Source organism: Lepisosteus platostomus, chromosome 3 (assembly GCF_059453375.1).
Source record: "Lepisosteus platostomus isolate fLepPlt1 chromosome 3, fLepPlt1.hap1, whole genome shotgun sequence".
Taxonomy (NCBI): domain Eukaryota; kingdom Metazoa; phylum Chordata; class Actinopteri; order Semionotiformes; family Lepisosteidae; genus Lepisosteus; species Lepisosteus platostomus.
In genome coordinates, this window is record NC_142613.1 from 18511618 (window position 1) to 18532657 (window position 21040).

General features: G+C 35.4%; 1 protein-coding gene across 3 annotated transcripts; it reads left to right on the forward strand.

The window, feature by feature from the left end:
• Positions 1 to 22: 22 nt before the first annotated feature.
• Positions 23 to 16549, forward strand: vegfab (vascular endothelial growth factor Ab). Of its 3 annotated transcripts, XM_088624789.1 has the most exons (8): positions 23 to 654; positions 2956 to 2998; positions 5638 to 5834; positions 7685 to 7761; positions 7861 to 7893; positions 10851 to 10916; positions 12667 to 12798; positions 13820 to 16549. In XM_088624789.1, the coding sequence occupies exons 1-8, from the start codon at positions 589 to 591 to the stop codon at positions 13839 to 13841; spliced, it is 636 nt and encodes a 211-aa protein (XP_088480915.1). In that variant the 5' UTR covers positions 23 to 588; the 3' UTR covers positions 13842 to 16549. The 3 variants fall into 3 exon arrangements, with proteins under 3 accessions (XP_088480915.1, XP_088480917.1, XP_088480916.1); XM_088624790.1 differs by lacking the exon at positions 10851 to 10916 and having other exon boundaries at positions 27 to 654; XM_088624791.1 differs by lacking the exons at positions 10851 to 10916; positions 12667 to 12798 and having other exon boundaries at positions 24 to 654.
• The last annotated feature ends 4491 nt before the right edge of the window (positions 16550 to 21040 follow it).

Here is a 21040-nt window from a genome sequence, read left to right on the forward strand (position 1 = left end):
AAGTCAGAGTGCACGCTACACTGGAAAAGAGCTGAGCTATTAAGATTGCCGTTCACTGTGTCTGGATAGTCCTGACTTTGATTCCACTTTTTTACGAAAATAAGTGGACACGTATTCTGCACGTTAAAGGACGCAATTGCTGGCTTATTTTACTGGAAAAGATTATTTATTTCAACGTAATTATTTTTAAAAGAGCAAGCACTGTGAAGTTGGAAGTCTCATGAAGTTTTCAAGCACCCATTAAATCGACGGAGATATTCCTCAGAACCATGGGATTTCACTTAGTTGAGGATTGCAGTTAACTCTAAAGAAGGAGGACTGTTACAAAATAAGGCGAACTTCTGTAAGCTTTGCGATCATTTTTGTTTCTGTGGATACCAACAGATTCAGTACTGACAAACTAGCCCAAATTAATTCTGAGGGTTTCACTGAGGTGGTTCGTCTCAAAATCGTGCTGGGTTGGAAATGGAACCAATGTCACTATAGCCTTCGCGGGGGAAATAGAGAATTTCAACCGGCAAATGATTGAAGAAATTAGCATTTTATCTAAAGATTCTGAACTTCGAAATTCACCCTTGGAATACAACCATGAACTTTATTCTCAGTATAATAAACATTGTTTTGGCGGCACTTCTCTATTTATCAACTGTAAAGGTAAGCTCTCTTCATATTTTGAAGAAAGAGTCATTTATAAACCGAAAGGTCTTGATTTCTCATTAATGAAAAGATTGTCCTTGTAGACCTCCTACTAGGTCATTCTTCATTTTCGAACGCTCAGAATTGGTAGATTGCTTTTTTAGACAGGCAGCCGTCCAGCTACATTTGATATTGCTTAATTGTGATTTTAGTCATCTGAAGTGAAATTTCTGGTTCTTATTTCTTTTTGTTTGCGTTTGAAAACGTGGTGAACTTTCACATCTATACAGCACGGCCTTCTCAGCCACATACAATTATGACGCTTAAGTTAAAGGTACAGTAACAATTTTAAATTGAAGTTCGGAGTTCAGGTCTACATCTGACAAGCCTAAACTCTACCCAGGAGCTCAGTGTAGTTAAGCCGGAGTAGTTGCGATTAATGGAAATGTATTTCCTCTTAGAAAATGTGGAAAGCATTGCCGTTCTGCTCTTAAATGGTTAACGCACTTGAATTATGGACTAGTATATTCAAGATTTTATTAGCAAAAAAATGACTTTTTGCCTTTAGCGGTGTATTTTTATTTGTCGATGTTTCCGCATTTATAACATTCATATATATTCAGTTTATATTGCTGAAACAGTGACAAAGAGCTAAAACTGAATTCTATATGCCTCACCCTTTTACATTAGGTATGACATTTCAAATTACCTTGATTAAGTTAAATGACATTTTATATTAACGAGAATCGGAAAAAGACCCCGGTGAATAATTCATTTTAAAGTCAAATAACACACGCGGTGTAGTTAGATGTAAGGAAAGTCAATGTCGGTTACATTAATATAGGACAAAATCTGTAAATTCGAGATGTACACCGCGGTAAGCGGTTAATTCCACTAAAAAAATAACTTTTTTCCCCCCCAATTTCAAGGCAATGCGGAAGTTTTCTAATTCACGCTTAATCCAAAACCCGGCGGTGCACAGAAACCCATTGTTCGAAAGAACAGTCCCCAAGTACTCTGAGCTCGCTGGCACTGGCTGCTGTATCTGCATAGTCTTCGAGTGCCAGGAACCGGTGCTTGCGTTTTTTTATTTGCAATCATACATAATGAATGTAGTGACTCGATAGATAACACTGTAACTCCAGTCCCAATTATATAATTTCGTAAAATGTGTCGGCGTTTTAGAAAATCATACCCCCTCTTTATTATTACTTTTTTTAAAACGTTTAACTGTGTCATTTAAAGCGTCTGGGTGTAAACTTATCACACCATAACGGGGTGGGGACTTAGGAGCACTGACCAGGAAAAAAAAACCCTCTGAAGTTGGCGTTTTTCCTGAAAGAGAACGTCTCTAAAATTATAGTGTCTGTTTTGCTTGCTACATTTTCTTTTAAAAATGCAATAAAGTAGACGTGTGCAGAATCTTAATATTGCTCAGTGTTAGTCTTAAGACCATTTACTGTAGTATTATGCAACTTTTTAGCTAATGTGGAGGTACATGCAAATATTATACAGAAGGCATGCTATAAATTCCGTGGTATTAACAGTTTAGGGGATGTTCAAACATTTGCAATGCTTTTCATAAGTATTATAAGTCTTTGCTTAAATTTGTTGGAATTGAGACTGCTTTTACCCTTTTTTTCCACGGGAAGATTCAATAAGTCATTCGTTAATTAGTAAACATGATCACCTGAATTATATAAATCTCTTGAGGCGTTAAATTCGTCATCAGTCGGAGTGAGCGTGCAGCCAGTTTCAGACTCAGTTCTTTGAAACACATTGAAAAGGTGTGTGCAAGAGACATTCAGAGACGTCTGGGTTCATGACAACTCTGGAGACATTGTGAAACGAACGTTTATTCGAGGCATGATTTCATGACTTTCCTTATTTAAAATATACATTTACATGTTTAATACCGCTTCACCCCAAAAGCAAAGAACGGCTCCGAAAATTAACATTTTACTGAAAACTTACAGATTTGTGAAACTAAAGCCTAACATTTTAAACACGACACAACCTTGTCATATTCATGGGAGTGATGGAAACCATATGCGTATCTTAGATATCCTGAAATCGATACTTCCATGTATTCTAAACGAGATCCCTTAAAAAGAGTGTCTTCTTAAGAAATGAAGGCGTGTCTGTATGATGTGATATGTTAAGTGATTTCATCATTATTGATTTTTCCCTTGCCACATGATGCTTCCTTTTAAACGATAAAACAAATAGTCCATTTTGAAGTGTAAAATATTTTTAAAGTATCACGTTTTAATGCCGATGGCCATTTTAATTGCCACAGTATCTTTTTATTTCCCATAGACTGCTCACATACCTGTAGATGGGGAGAGAAGTCCAAATGAAGGTAGGTGGTTTACAGCAAGACAATGAGGAGTTATGGGAATTAAGTGTTTTATTGGGGGAAGTGCATTTTTTCTGGAGAGAGACGTTGTTGTGCTGCCATCTTGTGGAACAAATCTGATTAGAGCTGTGTCCCGTTTCTGTAGACATTTCATGGTACAAAATGACCTTAAACGACGACCAATTGTGGCCGGTTTTCATAGAAATGTTTTGGGAAGCTTAGTTAATGCTAAAAAGCTCTATGGTCTCCTAGTGAGAGTTTAGTGTATACCACGCTTATTTATGTTTATCATAGGTAATTCTGAGTTTCCCAAACAGAATTTAAGTTACAATTACATGCACCTGCAGGAAAATAAATGCTATTGTGAAACAGTATCTGTTGTTAGAAATCACAGATTTTTTCAGTCAGGAATCACTCCAAAAATGCATTTGTAGTTTCTGTTAGTTGGTTAAAATTTATAATATCCAGATATGGAGTAAACTAAACACTTATCCTAGTTCAGTACTGGTTTTGAACACTGAGTTAAAAGTCAGTAACCTTCAGCTTCAGATCTTTATTTGTTTAATGGCAATGTGATATTTCAACAAATACCATCTGTTCTGCCTAATTGTGCTTATCAACCACTTACGTAAAAAAAACAATAAATTCTCTTTTATCAGGGAATGGGTACTTGTTTGCTTCTTCAGTGATGTTAAAAGTTAGGTCTATATCATGTGATTCTATGATAGTCTTCAGATTACTTCTTTGATGTTTGGCTTTTGAATGCCAACCTTTGTTAACACATACAATTATTGAAATTAATTTTCCCTGCTTTAACATTGTTGTCAGTGAGTTTTGTAGGAGATAAGAAAAGTATGGAATCAGGTTTCATGTTTATATCACAAAAATATCCCTGATCAGTCAAACTTATGTACTTCTAATATCCATTGCCAATGCTTATTTATTTTAAGAAAGTGCTCAAGTTCTACAGCTGTTTAAGAAACACATTCAGGTTGTCATTGTAGAATGAATGAATTGAGGATTAGTCTAAATTCTGTTCAGGTGAAACATTTTCTGAAAAAACAACTGCAGTTGTTACAATGGTGCATTTTATGGCTATTTAGGTAAATAAAATTATTTAGTAATTATGAAAGACTAGACTATTCTCTTAACGCTTTTGCATATGTTTCTTCCTTTTTTTATATTGTATGTATTGAAAACTATATTGTTTATTTTGATCAAGGACCAAGACTAATACCCTTGTCATGATTTGATGATGCTGTTTTTGTTTAGATGAAGAGAGGGAACCGGAAACTAGCTTTGACATGCAAGTGAATATGTAACCGAAGATATAAAGACAGTCTGTACAAAAGATTGCTTTGTGATTTTCTTTTAGATCAACAGTACTGGATATCAGCTATGCTTTCATTTGTGATCCATTATTATACAGGAAATGTCTGCCATGCAGAGACAAAACATGCATACATACTTTTATCTAATTATGAACAACCCCAGCTTAGTCTTCCAGGGACTGCTCAAAACTATGGTTTTGTCCATAGCTGTTGAATATGAGAATGGTAGCTACACCTTGCTAAAGTGGAGGTCACCTTTGTTCTGTTTTTGACTGTTGCAGGGTTATTTTGAAAGGGGTTATAATGCCAGTGTTGATCATCTATTATTTTCTGCTTATTTAAGTACTTTGTGCTGCATATGTTTAACTATAAGGTACAAACTACAAAACACTGAATACAAGCAGGTTGCTTCAGCCTAGGATCAGAGTTAAAATGCCTAAAGGCTCTGACACAGTAGAGCCTTTTTAGATAAAAAGGTCCTGTCTATCTTATTTAAACCAAACTTTTGAGGGTTGTGTTATATTTGGGATTGGCATTTGGCATATTGTATGTCTGGTTGGCAAATTTATTTGTCCTGTCATAAGGTTTTGAGAATTGATTTATACCCCTAAATTTTACAGTTCGAAAGTTCTCATAGTCTGCTAGCTCCTTTCCTTTTAACATTAACAAATGACCAAATAATAAGCAATTTATTAAGGCCGATTCTTTATTACATATTTTTGTTTTTAGTTAAGTGGTCTTCCTTTACAACGGTAGGAAGATGTGTTGGTTTTATAATGATATAACAGAAAGAAGGTCTGTTTTGTGTCCAACTCTAGTTTAAAGGTAATATCTGTGTCCTATAAATCAACCTGTTTTCTTTTCTATCATTATCTTTATAATAAACCACAAACAAAATTACAGTTTTCCTTTAGAAATACAATTACGCTGTTAAGATACCATTTGCAACAGCGAGGCTATTTTTTAGCACATGTATATTACCTTAAGACCAGGGGTAAGTCAGGAAGTTTCTGGTTTTCTTTCTTTTTGAACCATTAATTACCTAGTTGATCTCACTATTTGCTAAATTGGACAAGTTGAAACCTTTATTTGTTCTTAAGAACCTGGAGATTTAAGGAGCCATGTAAAAGCAGTTGGACAGAAGCCCTTGTGGACCGGAATTGGGCATCTCTACTTTAGATGCTTTTGGCATTTGTTTCGCAAGAGTAGACTAATAAATGGGGCATGTTATGTTTCTGTTTGGCTCAAGACAGGGCTAATGTAATGTAATGCATCAGCACTGATCTGTTATTTTTTCATTATGATTTACAGTTATACCATTTTTGGAAGTGTACAACAGGAGCTACTGTAAAACGAGAGAAACCTTAGTAGACATCTTCCAGGAGTATCCTGATGAAATTGAATATATATTCGCGCCTTCATGTGTCCCACTCATGAGATGTGCGGGCTGCTGCAGCGATGAAAGCTTCGAGTGTGTTCCAAATGAAACTTACAACATTACAATGGTGGTAAGGGCGTATCTTTTAAACATTTTCTCTTGCGGAATCTTCAATAACTTTTTTTTAATCCAAATGTCAAAATAATTGAGGATGCAAGTAATAATTTCCAATGAATCATTAATGAAGCACTTGGTTCACATTAGAGTACAGTAAGAGGACCTTATTTCAAAAAAACATTTTAGTCTGGTTCAGAAAAGTCTACATCTAAAAAATACATAAAAGTAATACAATTCTAAAATAACTTCTGACTTCAGAACATAAGAGTGGTTACAAACAAGAAGACGCCTTTCAGCCAATCTAAAATTATGAGGTGGTTAATTGACTGAAGGATTTAAGTTACTTCTAGGAATGTCTGTAATTGACATGAACTTTGTTATTCTTACAAAAATGGACACTCACTCCATGCTGCCAAACACAGAATCATTTCAATTGCAACTGCAATCCTCAACATAGTGAAATTGTCTAGTTTCCTGCAGAATTGTTTTGCACTTTAGATAAATATCGGCCTTCGACTTGTAACTTTCTAAAAGAACAGGCCTTTCATCACAAGCATCATTCATCAACAGCATTCATCAATAGCATCCACATTATTGCATCCTAATGTAAGAACAGAAAAAAAAAATCCAGAATAGGCTCTTTTGTCCATTTGAGCCTGACATTTTACTAAGCAATCACAGCATGTACAGTAATTTGTTTTTGACAAGTTTGTGTAGCTGCTTCAACATTGTGACTTGTATAGCTGTCTGCTTTCATAAGAGTCTGAAGTGTTTCTGTCATTGTATAATCTTAAGAGTTTTGTAATGTAGTGCTCTGTAGTTTTGTTCAGTGGGGATTTGGCCATCCATCTAAGCTAACACAGACCAATTTAGTTCTGTTACCGCTGCACGTACGCAGAGCTGAGAATGTTCCAGTATCTTGTGATCAGTAGTGTCAAAAACAAACTAAGGTCAAACTGAGGTAAAACTGCCATGTGTGTACTGTTGGAGGTTAACTGTATATATTTGTAATTATTTGTAACCTTGACAAAGGTTGTCGGAGGGCTAGGAAAATAATAGAAGTTATACCTTAATGTTACTAAATTTCTTACAGGATTTTGTATGTACGCCATAAGGTACACTTCATAAATTGGACTATTTCACTTTAATTGGAAAAAAAAGTCTGGTGGTATAACAAGTGACATAATCTGATGTCCTTATTATTGAAACGTTATGCATTGTACTTATGTATTAACCTTTAGTCCAGCATGTAAGATAAAAAATCTAATGATAAACTTCCAATTCAGCATCATTATGTATAAGCAATGTTTGATGCTGTTGCCCATTAGAATGAGCATTATGAAAAGTTGTTGATCATCAGATCTACTGTTCACTATTATCATCACCCTCAATCTGTGCTCTGTGAGCTTTCTATAACTAAACTTCATGCACCGAGTGTTATGCAATGCTGTTGTGTCAAAAGAGTTTCATCATAATTTTTGGAGGCATTGCCTTATATAAGTCACAAGTGAAATCCTGCATTGAGACAGAGCTGTCTGGTTTTGTTTACAATAGCTAATGACTGCTGAAATTGTCTGCATCCTTTGCAATTTGGCCAGTTTTTTTAATTCTGCATCCATATTTACAAAGGACTTTGCTCAACCAAAAAGCATATTCCACATAGTATAAGAACTGGCTATATAGATTACAGCATGCACTCAACCTGAAAATTAAATATTGAAGTAATTTTTGTATCTCATGCATGTTACAGCTTATAAAGTTTATAAAGCTACCACCTGCAAAGTAAGATAGTGATCACAGTATTACAATTAGGTTTTACTACAATTACTTGTTTTGTAAACAACATGTTTTTCCTTTTAATAGGTCAAGAAAATCAAGCCCCATCATTTTGATCATACAGTACAAATGAGTTTTACAGAACACAGAAGATGTGAATGCAGGTAAGAATATATTTTAAATAACAATAGCATGGCAGCCATTTAAGCATAAAGAATTGATAGTTAAATCATGCTAAATAATTATTTTCTTCATCTTTGCAGACCAAAGAACGATGTTAAAGAAAAAAAAGAAAAGTAAGTACAAATATTGTGACATTACCATGGGAGACTTGGGAGAATTATTTCTAGTCACATAATTTACCACATGAATTAGAGATAAGACATAGCCTCCATATTTAACAAAAACACTGCCTGTGCTTCTTCTGTGGGGAAATCTCCTTTGCTTCTCTGAAATTTTCTTTATTAATGTCATTTTATGTGTATTTAAATTTAATGTATTAATGTATTTAAAACAAAGGAAATTTATATATTCATCTGCCCAAGATGTCCAGCTCTTTAGATGAACAGGTTAAATTCACATACAGGTCACGAGATTTCAAAAGTGAGAAACTCATACAATTATTCAGAAACCAAGCCATTGACAAATCCAAAACAAAGTTAAACTCATGTAGGAAGGACAACAACAAAAACTTGATAGTCTTTTCTGGGAAAGGCTATTCAGCTATGTTGTTGAAGCCAGGGTCCTTCACAGAGCAGCCTGATGGTATTTCAGGAACAACAAGCCACTTGCAGCCAGAAGTCCCAAGATGGCTGAATGGCAACTGAATTATTTTTTTTATGTTCCCTAAGTTCTTGTTCACAAAGAATTGCTGTCACATCATAAACAAATCTTATTCAAATGGAGAAAGTTTTGTGGTCATAAAGATTAGAATAGTCATACTGAGTCAGCTGCCTAACTTTTGAGCGATATCATGGACAGAAATGCAGAAACATCAAGAATAGATGTTTAGAGTCCTCTAAGTGTCTGTTTTTTTACTGTTTAAAGCTTGTATTCAGATTATTAAATCATTCTTAACCTATCGTTTTCAGCTCTTTTACAGTTCTCCGGTACTTTAAAGTCCTTTATGTCCCTGCTTCAGAGGACAAAAGGGGGTAGAGAACAGGTGTTCCCTTAATCCCTGTTGTGAGTGAGTTGGGCCAAATAATATTTTCATGTTTTTAAGAGTAAAAGGAGAAAATAAGTACATATTTTAAATACCAAAAAAGAAAACACGATTCCTTTGCCTCACAGAGTATGACAGGCTTTGGTTTCTGTCACCTCTCAGCAGCACAGCTGTGGCACCTGCTGTACTCATCAGTCTTCTTTCACACTGAGGCAGAGAGACAACACTCCTGAGGTGCATCTCACTCAGGCATGATCATAAAGCACTCTAGCATGCAAAATCTCCTGCTGCTACCTTGGGACCAGACTTCATTGCATGATCAGATAAAAAGCAATGCGTCTGGTTTTTTGACCAAGAAATGTGGTGTTTGGGCAGATCTAGCAATGGAATATTTCACATTAGCATGACATTAAATGAACAATATGCACAGAAGGCTGAAAGGCAATGGTTTGGTGAATATGGAGAGCTTGAAACCCAATTAAGTCTGACCTTTCCCATTATCTGTTGTGCTATCATGCCCTCAGATATGTTACAGAGATGAGAAGCAGCAAGCACGACACTTGTCATAATAGCTGTTCAGGTTTCTTGTGTTGTTGAAGGTGCAGTATCTTTTGTTTTGTTCTAAACAAAAAAAAAAATCCTTAAAAATAATGTGTTGCTTGACTTCAAACAGTATTTGTCTGCTATGTCCTCTGTCATGTAGATATTGTTATACATTCGAGCTGGTCTAGATTTTCATTGTCGTTCATATAGTAAGATTTGATCTGAGAGCTGACATTGTAAAATGTCATGATAGAAGTGAATGTACAGGGTTTTTTCAGTTTTGGATTGAATCTGCCTTTTCTCTATTATGTATGTACCTAAGTAGAATTCATGTTTTATAACCCAGAACTTGCATTCCATGCTTTTCAGACAGCCATGCATTTGCACTTTAGGGTGTCCTAGTTCGACATTAACTACTTGTCAGTTTTACCATGAAGAGCAGGTGTTAAGTATGCACTTTGTCTGCACTCCCAAAAAATCCAAAAAATAAAACTAATATTTCAGTATTTATGGTGAAGGCAAATCTACTTTTACTTAAATGACTATACCTTTGCATTGTAAATGTATACAGAATCTAGAACTATAAATATGATGTTTGTTATTTTGTACCTAAAAAATTATGATGATATATTTTACTGTACATGGTTGCAATTATATGTATATTTGTGTATATATAAATATGAAGGAGGCAGTACTTGTCTTACCATCTTAAAGCTGAGTGATACCTTTAAGACATGTTGCTATTGAATTTGTGATTTTTGCTTTATTAGTGAAATACAAAATGGATATACATTATTATAGGATTGTATATGAGGGTGGGCACAAAGAAAACACCTTTAAGACTAAGAGAAGATTGTTCAGATAGTCCGTTTAAATAAACTTTACCCTTCTTTACGAAACATCTTGTAACATCAAGCTGATATTTGGGGAATACTGTTTTTCTTTAAGCTAATAGATATCCAAAATGTATCCATCTTATATCCATGATGTGTCTGACCAAGAAAGCCATTTTTTTAAGTTTGAAGCTCTTGATTGCATCTACAGTTTCCTGTTCTGGCACCTTTAAACCTGTCTGTGCTTTCAATTTGGAAACTCATGAACCTTGGGACAACTGGTTGTGAGACATGTACATTACTACTGCTTTACTAATACACCATAGGCTTGCAGATCATCTGATTAGGAAGCTTACAGCTTAATGCATCATTTAGTTCATTTTGTTATTGGTTTTGTGTTGGATAACATTAATATTTTCTGAGTTTTTAATGTTTGACGGAAATGGCGTGGGAAATGCAAAATGTTGTCTGAATTCCTTGGTGAATGCAAGCTGTAGCATAAATCTTCACTTTTGTAGTGTGTTGGGAACATTTGTCATTTCAACATGACTAAAACCAAAAACCTTGTTTACTATATTTGGTGAGAAAGTGTTATTTTTTATCACCTCCATTGAAAGTGCGGTTTTATAAACAGACCATAAAGTTTCTATACTACTGTCCCAGGAAATTTAGATGTTTGCGATGTTTTTTTTTTTCTTTCTTTATTTTCCAGAAAATCCAGGAAGGGCAAAGGCCTTAAGAGAAAAAGAAAGAAAAACAGAGACAAAAAGCTCAACTCGTATGTCAGCTGTGCATTTTCCACGCCACAACTGCATTTGAGCATTTCACTCTTGATTGTTAAGTTAATTTGGGAGGAAGTTCTTTATGTTGTATAAATTGACTCTGAACTTGGCATGAGGCTTTTTTCACTTGGTTACGACACATCTTTCTGTAATCCACTAGAGCAATGGTGTGGCTCTTGGTCCACAAAAGTGAATTAGGAAAGGTAATGGCATCACTACGCATGGCTTTTAGACAATGATACTAATCACAGACATGCAAAATCACATTAGCTGATGCATTGTTCAGCCTAGGTGCTACGGTGTCTTTTTAAACCCCACAGTTGAGGTCTCTGAAAATTTGGTTTCAAATAAAACATTAGGAGTTATATTTTAAAATTATTTTTGCTGTTGTGGTTCACTGCTTGCAGGCTGGTTTGTGTTGATTTGTGGTTTGTGTAGGTCTCTCCTTTTGGTTTATTGAGCTATATAGTTTTGGTGTAATGGTGTGGCACTGTTGGTGCAGAGTAGGCGTCGGTTAGATTTCTGATAAAGAATATGGTTGACCAAACATTTCCATGTATCTGATAACATTACAGTGCTGATCCATATGATGTGTACACTACACTCTGAAGCGTATTCTGAGTGTCCATTCTGGTCAAATGTTGTTTCACATGACAATTGACATTGTTACATTGATATTCAGTAGACAAGTACTGCCCAGTAGTAATGATTATTTAAAACAAATTGAATTGTAATTATTCATAGCTCTGCCTATGTTCTCGTGTTGCTTTGTTTTTTTCCCCACAGTTGTAATTCCCAGTTCCTTACTTAATATTCAAAACTGTGAACAATTAATCCTAATAAAAGATACTGCATCTTTAAGAAAAAGATATTTGAGTTTTATTTAATCATGAGCATGGTGATCTTTATGTAAATAACAAAGGAAATTGCAATGATTGATTTGATTACACTGAAAGTTGTAATATGACTACATTTTTCAGTTTGACTACAATTGTGCATTAGAAATAAACTTTCATAGCTAGATTTTGATTGCAGAATTATGTTTTTACAAATTAAAAGGGAACGCTTGTAGTTCTTTTTTTAGTAAAACTTTATTATTATTATTTTCTAGAATAAACGGAGAAGGCGTACGCGTGTTTTTTCGGATGGGGTGTGTTTGTTCTTGCTGCTTCTGGAATACAGCTATGCACAAGCTTTAAAAGTATTTGTTACTAATTTATCAAGAACTGGATGCTTTGCATTTGCCAGACAGTTATAATGATGTGAGAGGTCACATGGTTCACATCATGCACTTTAGCTTTTCAAAGAACAAATACGCACAACTACATTGTTGACTCAGACCTTTAAACTGACCTTGCTTTATGCATGCTGATTTAAATGTTGTGTATAAGCTGCTGCTCTGCTAGAAACTTGATTTCCTAAGATCTCTTTTAACAAACTGTGCAAAATCACCATAGCTGTTCCACCACCTGGAACAGTATACCTATTTGAATGTACACCTAGATATAAACAACATAATTTCTTGCCAATAAGAAAACAAACAAAAAAGCTAAAGAGCAATGATGTGGAGTCACTCTGTTTAAAGTCCAGCGGCTTTGTTACCTACATCAGTGGAGAAATATTCTCCATAGCTTTTCTTTTTGGAAGGTATGCTTGTTGTTTTAGGGTTGGTGCATGTTATTTCTCTCTCTGCTAAAGCTCTGTAGCTTAGATATCTTTTTTTTTTCCTCTTTTGCCTTTTTGCAGCCACTGTGAGCCTTGCTCAGAGAGAAGAAAACGCTTGTTTGTACAGGATCCACACACCTGTAAATGTTCCTGCAAATTTTCTCAATTACATTGCAAGTCCAGGCAACTTGAGTTAAACGAAAGAACTTGCAGGTTTGTTTAAAATTAAAATAAAAAATATATGTAAATATATTAGTGATAAAAAGTATGCTTCTTGCTGGATTCAAGTGCTTTTTGATTTTGCTTTTAATGAAGAAAAGAGATATGCCAGGAATATGCCTTAAATGAATATGCCATCAGCTTTATTTTCTGTTGTCCCTGCTATTGCAAGCATTTGCATTCTGCATTCCTTACCCTTAATGCTTGCTCTGCTTTTCAATAATACAGGACTTAAAAGACTTTTCAGTGTTTGATATCACTGAAAATGTACACATTGCCATACTAAAATGTATTGCCTGTACGTTTAGAAACATCTAGATTGAACAAGGAATTTCTGTCATAGGGATAGAAGTAGCTGTTCAATTAGATGGTTGTACAGATATTTAAACTGAATTTGAGTGCATTTGATTGCCTGCAGCAAAGTAGTGTTCTCATATAAGCAAGAGTTTCCAAGCTCTTCCTGTAACATAAATGACTGTTTGTAGGGCTCTTATCTAACAGAATCTCACTGCTAGTACACAAAATGTTATCTGGAGGCAGATTCTGACATTAAGTAAATTGGTTTGTGAAAACTTGGCATAAATCCATTCATTCTCAGAATGTCAGGTTTTCACACCTGCTACATAGAACACAGTGGTGATATCTGTACTCAGATAGTGCTGCTAATGTAGTTTTAAAAAGATTTTTGTCTGAAACTGAAAATATTCAGTCTAGGCGATGTGGTATACTTCAGTAAAAAAAAAGAAGTGGATACTTTTTATTCTAGAATATCTGAGCATGGTCTTTTCATTTGATTTGAATTTTCTTGGGGGCTCAAAGTGAAAGGTGGCATTTTTTTGTGTTTTTAATGCTTGCTTCTCAGTGCTTAGTGCATCTATTATGCTAGATTTCTGGGTAATAATGATAAAAGGTGAAGGTTAAAAAAATAACTCTTGAGGAATTGAGAGGAACACCAGCATGGTTTTGATTTTTACACAGTGTTCACTTACCTCTATAATTCTTTTCTGTTTTCTAGGTGTGATAAGCCAAGAAGATGAGGGGAGGTGAAATGGACTTTGAAATGAAGGATATACAGGTAGTGGACAAAAAAATTTAAACCCCAAAGTAAGGTCACTTATAAAGGCATTGGGCCACCATGTCCGGCCTGAACGGCCTGTAAGTACCGTGGCTTCGAGTCAGTCAACGTCTGAAATTCTGCAAGAGGGATGCAACACCATTCTTCCAAGTGAAAGTCTGTCATCTCGCGCCTGGTTGAAGGGAGGTGGAAACCGCTGTCTCTGGCGTCGATCTAGAATATGCCATAAATGCTCAATTGGGTTTAAATGTGTAACTGAGAAGGCCATGGCATATGGATAACATCGGTGTTAAGATCATCAAACTACTGGGCGACCACACATGCTCTATGGATGGGGGCCATTTTCATCTTGGAATAGACACCTCCCAGCAAGAAGGAAAAGCTGCAACATGGGGTGAAGATGATCACTCAGTAACATTAAGTAACAATAAGCATTGAACTTGCCTTCTAAGGGAATGAGTGCACCCAAATATTGCAAGGAAAATGCAGCCGACAACATTATACAACCACCATTACTGGAACCAAGCAGTCAGGACTGTAGAGTTCTTTAGGTTGGCGCCCCAAATGCATCCATCCATTTATTTCTAACATGGTGAAGGATGATCCATCTGATCATATCGCATTTCTTGACTGCTTAGTTTTGGAAAGTGAAAAGTGGAACTGCTGGCCCGTACGGGGGCCGAGCCCGTGACTGCCACCTTGACTGCTCGATAGCCAGTTGCCTGTGCTCTTTGCACCACTGGATTCACAAACAAATGTGTGATGAGTGGTTTGTCCACTGCAGCCCAAATAAAGTGTCCAACTCTGTGGAGTTATTGTTGAAACAGTTGATAAAGGCTACTCGCACCACAGGTTCAAATTTGCAAATGTGCTTCAACAATCACCCCTATTTAAAAGTCATTGAGGTAAGCTCTGGTAGCTGTGCTAACCATAATGATAGGCAGCCAGTACTGTCCAGCATTATTATAAATGACCCTAAGCATTAGGATGTGGTTAGAATAAGCCACACCTATATGGAAGCGCTGGCTTTCAATGTAAGCCCCTCATTTACCAGGTTGTTTCCATTTTTCTGTCCACTACCTGTACATAGCACAGCACTTTGAATTCTGATATTTTTCTCTGGAGATGCATTCCCTGGAATGATTGTTTTTTTTAAAGAAATCATCCTGTTGTATATTTTCGAAATATTAATATATAAAGAAAGTGATGAATATGTATTGCTGCTAAAGCCACCAGCTATGCTGGTGCATGAGATGTCTGGGATTCTTTTTTTTAAAAAAACAATGAACTTTATATTATATTCACTGGATTTGGGTCTGCTGTGGATAACGATGAGAAAATATGATTATAAGAGGTACATGAACCAGGACTTATGATGGAGTACTTCAATCCTTCAGGACAAACGGCTGCTTTTGTATGGGGGAATAAAGAAAATATACAGTACCGAGACACTTTCTGAAGGGATGAGACAAATGTTCCAACACTCGATTTGGACCACAGAACTCCCTTTATCATTTCACTTCCTGCTTCTGTGAGGTCCCAATTATATGGCCTCTGGGTGAGTGTCAAGAAGGCGACTGTAATGACTAACATCCAGTAGGACTCGGAAAGCATAAATTTAAAAGGGATATTAATTGTAAGTATATATGGAAATATAATTACTTGATTCCATATTTTGCCAAGGTTCATTGGCATTCAACGGAACACTGTAAGGCCTCCTTTGAAGCCTCCATTTATTATTAAATTATTTTTTTCCAAAGAGAGCATTGCACACACTACAATGAGAAACATTAAAAAAAACAATATCTGTATATACATACTTAATATCCCTTTCGAGATGATGTAATACAGTTAATTTAAATTTTTAGAATATTTTCAGTATTCTTTGTGTATTTAATTTTATCTATTTATATGCAGTGTTACGTTCAGATGTTTTGCTATTTGTTTGCTGTAAACGTTGTTGATGCCAATCAGCCCGTCTCCCTGAAATACACAAAAATCACTGATGGCTTTTTGACTTTTTATAAGAAAGAAATACTTCAACATTCCCAAACCATATTTTGCTTTTAAGGTAAAGCACAAAAAATGAAATTCTGTTCATAAAAGTCAATACCTGATTTTTTTTTTCCTGAAAGCTTTTTTGTGTAATAAAATTAGTCAACTGAATAAATTATTTGCTACCTTTAAAGACAGAGCCCAGGTTCTCTTATGAGTCTTGCATGCTTAACCTAAAGATCATGAGCCTATGTCCTGTACTACTTACTAAAATAGCCAGAGGTGACACTGAATGAATTCACAGCAATTGACGAAATTGTGTACTATGTATACAGTTTCTCGTTCTACCAGTGACCTTGTACGCTGTAGTGCCTGTCATCAAACTGCATGCTTTTTTACTAACTTGTAACTAAAGTATGTATCAGACGCATAAGAGAGCCTAGGATTCTTGATTGGCACCTCAGAGTAAATATTACATTCTATTTGTATTAAACTGCAAGAAATGCTTTCTGTACCTATTCTGTACAGCCACATTTTTAGTATATTTTGTCACATTAATATATTTATTGGTGCTGTAAAGTGGTAAGTTTAAATATTAACATCTGTTTTAGTGTAAACTAGTATAAACATATTTATTTTCAAATTATATTGTTTTTTATTAAAGAAGAAAAAGTTTTCAGTTTGAAAGCCTGTCTTTTAAACCAGTGCATATATTATGCATTATTTGGGTACAGTGTGTAGCTTACTCCATACTAAGGGGCTGTTAAATCTTTTCATACAACAGTGTAAATTTTATATGAAACTTGTCTTGATTGACCATAGAAGATGGGAAACCTATTTAATAGACAAATATCATGAACAAGATGAATAATTTAATTGTGAGAAGTGTTTATTCACATATGATGTAGTGTTTCGCGTCACACTTAATTAGCCATATAATTAAAAAAGAATCTTTACATCACATTTATTTTCACATAAGATATGGAAATGCTCACAGGTTGAAGTTTTAGGGTTTTCATGACGGAAATTAGGAGACATTTGTACACAGGATTGTGATAGTCTGGAACAGACATACAGTACTCAACATTAGCCTGAAGCTGATTCTGTGGTATCCTTATAAAAATGGCTTGATGTTATTTTGATCATTTAGCCGCTAACAACCAAACAAAGAAGATAGGACTCCTCTTGTCTATGACCTTTCGTAAGCTATAAATCTTCAATGGAACATTAATAGCTGATGAACAGGTGAAATTTGTCGTATGCCACAGGACTATGAAAGTGAGCCCCTGTTCAGTATAGTTTTTTTCATTTAAAGTAAAGAGAATTAAAATTTGGCTGTTTTCTTAGATATATATTTTTATATTCTATAGTTGCACACAATGTTGGAGATGTACAGTACTAGTTCTTTAATGCATTCTCTAGAAATTAAATGTATGCGTTGGTATCCATGGTAACCTTAAGACTATATAGCAACATATCAGATGTTAAAATATTTTCATATTTTTTATATTTTAGCAACCTGTCCATATATTGTCACACATCTGAGGTCATCATGGCTTTTGCTCGCTACTGATCATCTTATTGAAGTTGAAAGGAAAGGAGATGGTTTGGTTGAAATGCTAAAGGTTGAAAACTGAAAAGAGACCAATGTTTATTTGAACGAGGATAAAAATAAACATAAAATTAAAATAGGCTACAGAATCAGTCTCAAAAGGTTCCATCATGTGTAGCAGTGCTCTTTGACTTATGATCTGGTTCGTTCTGGCTTGGAACCTTCCCAAAGAAGTAAAATGCTTACTCGTGCAATGTTGTTTATTTCTAAAGGTGCGTTTCCTTCTGCTTCAGCTGCACTGTGTATTTTTTGCGCCTCTCAATGAGGAATACTACAGGCAGCTGTGTGATGATCTTGGAAATTTAGCAATCCCCAGTAACTTTGACACTAATGGGCCTGATGAAGTATCTGTAACACAGGTTTAGATGAATTCAGTGAACTTAACAATATCCCATAAAAAATAAACTCAATGGAAAATTGAGTTGGAAATTGCATGCTATGAAATAATAGTTTTTTATTGGTTGGACCATGTTAGAAACATTGAAAACCTTGTATATTAAGAAAGGAACATATATTTCACGAGGTAAACAACAGGATGAGAATCTTATTTTTGAAGATGTGGCTATCTTATCAACTGCTGTAATTCAAGAAGATGAATAAAAAGTTTTTGTTATGAACAGGACTTGGAATCTATAGTGACTTAACGCTTACAGTACATACTGTAGAAGTTAATGTTTATGATACACTGACAGTGTTCTACACAAAACATTGGACATAAGTTCTTTCAAATAGTTTCCATGATGTCTATGGTGCAGTGCTGACTAGGCCACCCATGTCATCTGATCTGAGTAAATGTGATTTTTACTTGTGGAGATACCTGAGTATTCCAAACTAATCATTGAGGATTTAAAGGCAGCAGTTAAGTCATTTATTCCATTTCACATGACACATTTCTGAGTCTATTGTGGAATTTGGCTTTGTGCTTGTGAATGGAAATATTGAACGAGTTTCAAAATGGGATATTAATTTCTAATGTTTCCATTTAACATCTTGAAAATATTTATCTTCCCAAGGAGAATTTATCCTAGGGATTTTGCACTCATTTGCTTTCCTTCAGTGTGAAATAGGGTTTGTCCTTGTAATGCATGTCAGAAATATTTTATGATTATTTTATTTCCAGTATACAGTAGACTATGCCCTTAGGTGTCGCCCATCAGTGCACCTTGTACTATTTTAGAAACCTCATTTTTACACTTGCTTTCAAGGGCCCTGTTTTTTAGACTTTCCACTTTTTTTCTTAATAAGCTCGTTCCTTTCAATTTCATCTTTAAAGCACTGGTCTGTTATTTTTCCCTTCCACTACCTATAGTACCTATAGTATAGGAGAGTTTGCTTTTTCCATTCATGTCTGGCAAAAGTGAAAATAATATGGCACCACAGCAAATCACTTTCATTAACTGTCAAGAAATATTTTATCACAATCGATTTCACTCTACTAGATGGGCTGAATGGCTATCCCCCCTTGGCAACCATTCTTACGTTCTGATGTTTAGCAATCAGATTTATGCAACACCACAGTTAAAACCTTCCAAGCTTTGTTTGAAAGACTGTTGGAAAATAATACATAAAACCAAAAATCTGTTAATTAAAATATCTGAAATGTACCTTCTACACTTTTTTATAGCTTCTTTGACTTGAAAAACAGACATACTAGCTGGAGGAATGTTTACTGCTTTTGTGAACTTTGTGACACACAGGGCCAGACTGGGCAAAGCACTAGATTACACACAGATTATCAAGCTTATAGCTGGGACAAAGTGTGATTTGTACTGATGTGATTTTGGAACTTGCTTGTGGAACGTCTCAGCTTGAGCACATGCGACAGCATTGAACACATGTTCTGAGGCTTGGATTTTATTAAACTGCACAGTGGTTTTGATGATGGTCAGGACAACGGTAGATGTGTTGCTACCTTGAGTTTGCATTGTAAAAGAGCCATATACCAGTGAGCCCTGTCCTCAGTGCCAATAATTCAGCAGACTTTAAAGAGGGGTATCAAGCAGGAACTGCCTTTCAGCAAGAACAGGTTTATCATTTTTCTATTGAAAAGTAGTTTTATTGCATTATCAAGCCTAGATCTGAGAGTACTCAGTTTGTTTGCTTCTACAAAGTGTCCTGGTATTCCATTCCATTAATTATTAGTAATTTTGAAAAGTGTTTTCTAATAGTACAAAATCAACAAATTGCCAATTGCCAATCCCTTTTTTCTATTCACAAACCTTGAAATTTGAAAATGTGAAATACCTGTTGGAATCAATCTTATTGAGCTCCTTTAAAATACCCGTTTAAAATGATGGACTGATCACTTATGGTACATCGGGGTGTTTTTTTCAGAAGTCTTGTGTCGAGGCTGAAATGATCAAGTTCTTTGAACTAGTCCTCATAACTCATCCCCTTAAACCTTAAAATCTGTCTTGTCTGTACTTTCTCTAACATTTTGTAATCACTTTTGTAAAGTGGAGACCAGAACTGTATGCAGTATTCCAAATAAAATCTAACTAGTGCATTGTAAAATGTCAACATAACCTCTTTTCTGTCTACACTCTGCTATGTAGCTTAGCATTTGGCTTTTTATTGTGTCTGTACGTTTTCTAGATGCTGAGAGTGACATCCTCTATACACTTTCTAAATGCGTGCCTCAAATTGTATAATTATGCCTTAGAATTTTTTATCTACAGTACTGTATGTGCAAAACGAATGAGCACTAAATTGAATTTCAAAGCTTCACAGTGCAAATATTTTGTGGGCATTTTGTATTGTTTGTCATAATGAAACAAATATAATGCCTTTATATAAATCTGAAAATGAAGCTTTCAGAAGTTAAAATAATCAAGACAAATGACTTTGTTGAGCCAGCTAAGTGGCTGAGCAATCATGTTTTCAGCCCATAAATAAGAAGGTGGAAGAGTCTATAGCAGGTGAGTTATCATGATGGGAAGAATTAGGTATCCCATGAGTGAAAATTACATTTTTGGAGTCAGTAAAAACATAGCTGTTCTCCTGATGGCATTCCAAAACTCTTCTAGAGTATTCCCATGGCTTACGGAAAGTGATTGAACTTGGAGAATGTGTACCAGATTCAGGCACCACTACCACTGTTGTCCTCTTGCTGCTGTTCTCAGAGTGTCTTATCCCATTGTAGAGCCATCCCCATTTTTACATTCAGTGTTGCAATCTCTCTTACCAAGCTATATGTCCGGCAACGTTTCCTATTGGGAATGTGTAGTTTCAGCAAAGTCATGCCCTCGAGGAATTGGTCACAAATATGGTTGGCACTCAACAGCCTGCACACAGCTTTTGTGTTTTATAATATTTAAATGAAACATGTCAAGCATTTCATTTTAATGATTTTTCAACTTTAATAAGGTGATCCCTCTGGGAAATTTAATAGTGATGAGGCATACTAAATTTAGGATGCCTGTTCTAATCCCCTCTCAAAAAAGGGTTAGTAGAGCAGATCCTAAAAAGTGGCTCAGTCATACTTACAGCTGCCAAAATGCACTACTGTTTCAACCCAAGTGCTTGACGGCCATCCTGTTACAGACACCTCTGTG